This window comes from Bison bison, unplaced genomic scaffold, assembly GCF_000754665.1.
Source record: "Bison bison bison isolate TAMUID 2011002044 unplaced genomic scaffold, Bison_UMD1.0 scf7180017864516, whole genome shotgun sequence".
In the NCBI taxonomy this organism is placed as follows: domain Eukaryota; kingdom Metazoa; phylum Chordata; class Mammalia; order Artiodactyla; family Bovidae; genus Bison; species Bison bison.
In genome coordinates, this window is record NW_011495069.1 from 2922379 (window position 1) to 2930422 (window position 8044).

An 8044-nucleotide genomic window follows, 5' to 3' on the forward strand; every position below is an offset into this window, starting at 1 on the left:
ATGTATGGATGTGAGAGTTGGACTATAAAGAAAGCTGAGCACAGAAGACTTGATGCTTTTGAACTGTGGTGTTGGAGAAGACTCTTGAGAGTCACTTGGACTGCAAGGAGAACCAACCAGTCCATCCTAAACGAAATCAGTCCTGAATATTCATTGGAAGGACTGATGCTGAAGCTGAAACTCCAAACCGTGGCCACCTGATATGTAGAACTGACTCATTGAAAAGACCCTGATGCTGGGAAAGATTGAAGGCAGGAGGAGAAGGGGATGACAGAGGATGAGATGGTTGGATGGCATCACCTACTCAATGGACTTGAGTTTGAGTAAACTCCAGAAGTTGGTGATGGACAGCGAGGCCAGGTGTGCTGTGGTTCATGGGGTCACGAAGAGTCAGACATGACTGAGTGACTGAACTGAACTGAACCTTGGTAGCCTGAGTGATTATTCAAGCATGCATCTGCAGGGCACCTTATGTCTCCTCCTATTTTAGTTTTTAAATTAACTTTATGGAGCAGAATGCTGTTATCCTGAGTTTCCAGAGGAGGATCCTGAGGTTCAGAGAAGTTAAGCAAAGTGTTCAAGGTCACACAGCTGGTCAGTGGTGGGTCTGGGATCTAAGCTGAGGTCTGGCAGCCTTCCAGATCCTAAAGGGGTCAAAGTCCCTGTGGGACCTCTCCGTACTTCTACCCCTATTGCTGCCTCTCCTTCACAGCCCAGATATTGAACTGGATATATGAGAAAAACAGAGAGGCTGAGCAGCTTGTGCTTTGTCACACAGCATACGAAAGCAATGTGTGCGGTAACTCCTTTGCTCAGCCTCCTACTCCAACCCTGAGGCCCAGGCACTCACAACACTGGACATTCCCCTGGAAAAAGGTGTAGTCATAGTGGTCGTAGAGGTAGTCACAGTTGTGGGGTGTCAGGTAACCGTAGCAGCAGTTGTGGTCATAGCAGCACCTGGCAGGAGAGGACAGGAGGTAGGTGAGTCCTTGGCTGACTTGAGTCTCATGTTGCCCCTGCCCCAGAGCAGAAACTGCGTGTCCACCTCGGAAGTCAAGGCCTGCAGGGTCTAGTCTTCTTTCTAGCTAAAACTTCTCGAGTGCTTCCTGTGTACCAGGTGGTGGTTTAGTCTCTAAGGAGTGTCTGACTCTTGCGAACCCATGGACCGTAGCCCGCCAGGATCCTCTGTCCATGTGATTCTCCAGGCAAGAATACTGGGGGGGGTTGCCATTTCCTTCTCCAGGGGATCTTCCTGACCCAGGAATCTAACCCAGGTCTCCAGCATTGCAGGAAGATTGTTTACCATCTGAACTATGAGGAAGATTCCCTCCTGTGTACCAGGCACCTGCTCTACCTAGGAATTCTCTCTTAATCCTTTTGGCCACTCTGGGATAGAGGTACTAGCATTATCCCCATTGCACAAATGAGGAAACTGAGGCTCTGGGCGGTCAGGCCACAGGCCCAGGATCATACAGCCTGTATGTGGTGGGTGAGGGTGCTGGCCTCGGGCCTGGCTGGCTCTCATCCCTCCTCTGGCAGATCCCTGGGTTGCTGTGAAAACCAGTGAGATCATGGCAAAATGAAGTGGGACTTTTTTAAAAACAATGTTCAACGGCAGTGGGAAGTGTCTGTGGCTCTTCTAACTAGTTTGGGGTTGAGGGTGCAAGACAGATTTCAGAAAGTCTGAGGAACCCTCCAGAAGGGCTGGGGCTGGATCGGAGCTCAGTGGAGTTCCTAGCAGGGAAAAATATGAGAACATTCAGGTAAGACCTAAATCAAATCCCTTGTGATTATACAGTGGAGGTGATTAATAGATTCAAGGGATTCGATCTGATAGACACAGTGCCTTGAAGAACAGCTATGGGCTGTGGTTCGGAACATTATACAGGAGGTGGTAACCAAAATCATCCCAAAGAAAAAGATATGTAAGAAAGTAAAATAGTTGTCTGAGGATACCTTACAAATAGCTGAGAAAAGAAGAGAAGCGAAAGGCAAAAGACAAAGGGAAAGATATTTCCAAATCAATGCAGAGTTCCAGAAAGAACAAAGAGAGATAAGAAAGCCTTCCTCAGTGATCAATGCAAAGAAATAGAGGAAAACAACAGAATATGAAGGACTAGAGATCTCATCAACAAAATTGGAGACACCATGGGAATATTGCATGCAAAGATGGGCACAATAAAGGACAGAAATGGTATGGACCTAACAGAAGTGAAAGAGATTAAGAAGACGTGGCAAGAATACACAGAAGAACTATACAAAAAAGGACTTAATAACCTGGATAACCACCATAGTGTGATCACTGACCTACAGCCAGACATCCTGTTGTGTGACGTCAAACAGGCCTTAGGAAGCATTACTAGGAACAAAGCTATTGGAAGTGATGGAATTCCAGTTGAGCTCTTTCAAACCCTAAAAGATGATGCTGTAAAAGTACTACACTCAATAAGGCAGGGAAATTTGGAAAACAGCAGTGGCCACAGGACTGAAAAAGTCAGGTTTCGTTCTGATCCCAAGGAAAGGCAATGCCGAAGAATGTTCAAACTACTGCACAATTGTGCTCGCTTCACATGCTAGCAAGGTAATGCTCAAATTCCTTCAGGCTAGGCTTCAACAGCACATGGCACCAAATGAATAAATGGATGGAGAAGAAGCAGGAGGGAAAAGGGGAGGGTCCCTGGGGAGAGGCAGAGCGTGATTGGGAGGCATTACCAGTCTGTGGCATCTCTGGGTTGGCCTTGGCCACCAATTCCGCAGTAACAGCCATAGGATGAATAGAAGAAGATGGGGATCTTCCCCGTCACTTGTCTGACCATCTCGTTCAGGTCCAGCATGTCGGCCTCGGCTGGAGCCACACCTGCCAAGGAGCCCAGCCGCAAGGAGAGGACGTGAGTCTCAGGGAGTCCAGGGGCTGCAGGCCTGGCACCTCTGCTCTGCCTGGGCCAAACCAATGACCTTGGATAATAAAGTAACAACAAACACTACGGCTATTGGAAATATAATGACAGTTGGTAACTGATTACCATGGATTGGAAATATAATGACAATTGGTAACTGATTACCATGGATCTTTTCATGTGGAGGCCTACTGACTCCTTCCTTTCCATGAGAGACTCTTTTTTTTTTTAATCCTTTTATTTTGGTTTATTCTCGATGTAGAGGAAAGTTGCCAAGATCATATAAAGAGATCTCATACACCTCCCCATTCAGTTTCCTCTCATCATGGTATATGTATGAAAACTAAGAAGCCAGTACTGGAACCATAAATGCTGTTTTTAATCTCCATTTTAGGGATGAACACACTGAGGCTCAGTAACTTGTTCCAGGTCATGGTAGCTGGTAAACAGAGGAGCAGGATTAAAGCCCAGGGCAGTCTGGTTCTGCTCTGTCTCTGGGTCACATTCTGTAGTAGGAAGACACTCCCCCCACCACCCCCGACTCCCACCACAGCCCATAGAGAATCCACACATTAAACAGTATGTGTGGGGGCTTCCCTGGTGGCTCAGTGGTAAAGAATCCTCCTGCCAGTGCAGGAGACACAAGTTCAATCCCTGGTCCAGGAAGAGCCCACCTGCCGAGGAGCAGCTAAGCCCGTGCGCCACAGCTGTCGTGCCTGGGAGCCACAACTACAGAGCTCACGTGCTGCAGTTACTGAAACCTACGCCCCCTAGAACCTTCCTTCCACAACAAGAGAACCCCCCGTGCTGAGAAGCCCACACACCGCTACTAGAGAGAAACCTCACCCAGCAACGGAGACCCATCACTCCCAGAAATAAAATAAAATAAATAAAATCATTTTTTAAAAAAGCCTCTTTAAAAAACTATGCATGGCTCTTGTGGGAAGCAGCATGATTTAGAAATCAATGTTTTTCATGAATATTTTTCACTTCAGTCATAATATCTGCTGGTGAGAATTGATCATTAAGGAAATTCATTTTGTTGGGAGAGAGGAATGCATTATATTGAGTGAGGAGAAATAAAATATATTAAGCCAGTGAGTTCAGGGAAGAATTTGGGAGAAACAGATGAGATGCGAAAGGGACTGGAATGTACTTGTGTGCAACCTCAGGAGATGACCAAGAACACAGATGGAGCCCAGAGTCTCAGACAGACTGGGCTGAGGAGGCCCCTTCGGGTGACCCTAGTTTTGGAAGCTCACCCCCCACCCTCAAGTAAATGGTGTTATAATGAAGCTCTCAAATAAAGTGAGTAATAAGCAGGGGAGAGCCCTAAACTAGGGAAAGCTGGGGCTGGGATGAACTCATGCAGTGGGCCGGGGGTGCCATCAGAAGCAGGGTGCTTGCCTTGTGAAGAAAGTGATAGTTACTCAGTGGTGCCCGACTCTTTGCAACCCATGGACTGTAGCCTGCTAGGCGCCTCTGTCCATGGGATGCTCCAGGAAAGAATACTGGAGTGGATAGCATTCTGTTCTCCAGGGGATCTTCCCGACCCCGGGATCGGATCTGGGTCCATTTCAGGCAGATGCTTTATTGTCTGAGCCACCAGGGCTGCAGCTAGACGAGTGACTGGTAGAGTCTGGGACTCGCAGGTGGGTCATGTCCCAGTGTGTGGAAGTCCACATTGCCACTCTCGTCTGCCATGGTGGCTCTAGCTGTACAGATGTTAAAGAGAAACCTTACTAATTTTGACTGTGCTGAGGAATGGCCCCAGGCCCCTTGGAACCCCAGATTTGGTGATAAGGCCCCAGAAACAGCCCACGGCCAAGAGAGTTAACGTGCACCCAATAAGCCAGCCAGGGATCTGAATTCGGAATCTCACCTTTTTGCTGAACCTCCATCCCCTTGTGCACCCCAAGTTTAGACCTTTCTATTCCAGCTTAGAAGTAGCCATGCAAATTCACGCCTGAATTCTGCAGCTGTTCCTCGCCAAGCAAACAAATTCAGCTTTGATTCGGGGTGCTTTCAGTGGTCTTATTTCTCACAGTTTTACAGTGAGGTCAACCCAGTCCTTGGGATCGAGGAGCTCAACTTGTGGTCAAGAGGGCTTCAGGACACTGACTTAGCTTAACAGTGATTCCTGCCTTGGTTGCTTTTCCCATCCTCAGCTGTCGCTTAGGAGGATGGAGCCCCTTCTCCCAAGGGTTAGAGACAGTGGCAGGGGCCATGTCACTACTAACTCATGCATGCACTTTGTGTGAAGTTACTTCTCGCTAACTGTTACTTACACTTGCTAAGGTTTTGTGTATATTTTCTCATTAGACTCTTTCTAACAACCCAATGAAAAGGATGTTATTGTGCCCACTTTACAGATGAGGATATAGAGGGGTAGGGGGACTTGGCCAAGGTCATACCACCGGAAGCTGATGGGCCACCATCTGAATGCAGGTTCATCTGTGTATTTCATCTCTACACCATATTGCCTCTTTGCATCCCGAGATGAATTTGTGCAGCTTGATTGCAGTTTTCCTAATGGTTTTCACTGTAACCCTGCTGATGTGTTCCTCTCGGGAATTTGGGAGTCCCCAAAACAACATAAAGCACATTAAAAAATGAAGTGCAAATCCTTTCTCATATCACATATTCTGAGATGGATCAACAAGTAAAAACTCCAGTTTGCTAGCAACCAGATTTGCAACATTTGATCTGTTAAAGATCAGATGGAAACTTCACCATTTCCCAATGGACCACAGAACCCCCAGGGTCAAGGGAGCTGAAAGGGTTCTAAAAATGTAGTGGTTTATCACTAAGTCATGTTCAACTCTTTCGACCCCATGGACTCTAGCCTGCTAGGCTCTGCTGTCCATGGGATTTCCCAGGCAAGGATACTGGAGTGGATTGCCATTTTCTTCTCCAGGGGATCTTGCCAACCCAGGGATCAAACTTCAGTCTCTTGCATTGCAGGCAGATTCTTTACTGACTGAGCCACCAGGAAAGTCCCCTAAAAGTGTGGAGAGGTGTGCATATGTAAGAAATTACTATTATCTAGTCAGAGGGACACAGGAGAGCAGATCCATTTCTGTAGTTTGTGTCCGAAGTACCACAGACGTCAGTTCAGCTGGAGCCCAGTTTCTGAACTTCTAGTTTCCCGCCTTTGCCTGCCACATAGCTTGGCCACCCACAGCTCTCTGACTGAAGCCACTGTTCCAGGGGATTGAGCCACTGACGACTCCTTGCAGGGGGCCGAATAGTGGGGGACTGGTACCGGGGCAGTGACGATCAGCACAGCAGCTCAGTTTAGGAAAGAGATACAGGGCATCCCAGCTTCCCTCCCCGCCTTCCTGGCCGTGGGTGGTGTCCCCACTTACCAGCAAAGACCAGCAGTGCACAGAGCAGGGAGAGGCCCATGACCCCAGCACAGAGCAGTGGAGGCAATGACAGGAAGTCCCTTGTGAGCCAGCAGCCCCTTATATCAGATGGCCCCTGCCTGCCGAGCTCGCCCCCGCCCTCCCAGCTTCAGCTCTGCTGGAGGTCACCCATGCTCTTTGTGTTTCCTCTTTTCTGGCAATGCGGAATTTTATTATTTCTATTTTCAATATCTTTAAAAAATGTTTTTGATTGCATGTTTGGCATAGAAGATTTGGAGAACTTGAACAACTAGAAGCAATTTAAAATCATTTGTGAATCCATTCATCACCATTAATTTTTTCAATGAAATTGACATATAACATTGTGTAAATTTAAGTGTACAATATATTGATGTGATATATTTATATATCATGATCTTGTGTTAGTGCAGCAATAACTAGAATTTCTATCACATTACATAATTACAATTTCTCTTTGTGGCTGGAATAATTAAGATCTAGTCTCTAAGCAAGTTTGGTGATTATGACACAACATTGTTGTCTATATTCACTGTACTGTCTAGGACTTATTTACTACTTGTTGCAAGTTCGTACACTTATACAATATTTGTCCTAGCTCCCCCAACCCCACTTTCTGTAACCACCATTTTACTCTCTATTTTAACATGTTTGTACACACACACACATATGCACAAACGGCATATTCTTTACGCACTCATCCATTGATGGGTGCTTAAGTTGTTTCCATCATTAACATTTTCGTGTCAATGTTATCCTGATTCTATTACTCTCTGTATATATATCCTTTTTCCTGATCAAATTAGGTAAAGATTACAGGTAGTACATTGCAGTCTGTCTTTTCATTTACTAAAATAACTTAAACATATTTCTATGTTGTTAAGTCATCTCCTGCAGAAACATTTTGAAAGGTAGCCTTGTATGCCATTCATTTAAAGAATCCCCTATTGTTGAGAATATGGGTTATTTCCAATATCATACTATTCTAGACCACACAGCAGGACAGTGAAAGAACTCTTTGAGATGAAATCTCGTCCCTGCCCAGAATCGTTTCTATAGGGTGTACTCCTGAAGTGGGCTTGCTGAGTCAAAGCACACCTACAATTTGAAGGCAATTGACATGTGTTGACAACTTACCCTGCAGAAGGTCTGCCCCAGTTTAAAATGGGACTCCTAATGAGGCAAATGACGTGGACCCAGCCCAACTAGGGTGGAGGTGCTGATGGCAAGACATGCTTGGCATTACAAATGGGTAGTCTGCTGCAAATGCTCTACCAGTAACCCCTAAGGTTTGCCAGAGAGTCCACAAGAGCAGAAACTGAGCTTCTTTGGTGCCTGTCAGATGGCTGTTCAAGAGCATAGAGCACAGGCTGACCTCTTTGCTGCCAGCTAACTGGTCTACCCAAAAAAAGTCAGGTCAAGGCTCGGTGATCTCCCTCTCCCTCTTCCCTGTCTGTTTAAAATCTAATTTTCCTTTATTCCTAGACTCAGTCATTAACTGATCATCTCATACATGAAAAAGCAATCTGCATGCAAAATACTAAGCAGCAAATACATGAAGTCTCTCTGGCATAGTCTTGGGCATGCCTCCCCCATGTGTGCTCTGTAGCCATATGCTCTTTCCCTTTATGCTCTGACCACTGTGGGACCTTCCTGTGCACTCTTCTAGGCCTGTGGTTACCCTTCTGAGCCCCAGCTTTCCCCTGAGTTGGTCTCAATCAGGCAGAAGCAAAAGTGGCCAGGACTTCTGCTGATTCCAGA

At 46.4% G+C, this 8044-nt stretch overlaps 1 protein-coding gene across 5 annotated transcripts in view; it reads right to left on the bottom strand.

The window, feature by feature from the left end:
• PLA2G2D (phospholipase A2, group IID) overlaps positions 1 to 6393 on the bottom strand; it is a 9452-nt gene extending 3059 nt beyond the window's left edge. For 3 of the 5 annotated variants that reach the window (XM_010829953.1, XM_010829957.1, XM_010829956.1), the window contains exons 1-2: positions 6266 to 6393; positions 2713 to 2857 (exon numbers count right to left, since the gene is read on the bottom strand). In XM_010829953.1, coding sequence (XP_010828255.1) covers positions 2713 to 2857; positions 6266 to 6305 — 185 coding nt within the window. In that variant the 5' untranslated portion in view covers positions 6306 to 6393. Of the gene's footprint in view, positions 1 to 850; positions 958 to 2712; positions 2858 to 5311; positions 5464 to 6265 lie in introns of all 5 variants that reach the window. The other 2 variants (XM_010829955.1, XM_010829954.1) reach the window with 2 other exon arrangements.
• Positions 6394 to 8044: the final 1651 nt, after the last annotated feature.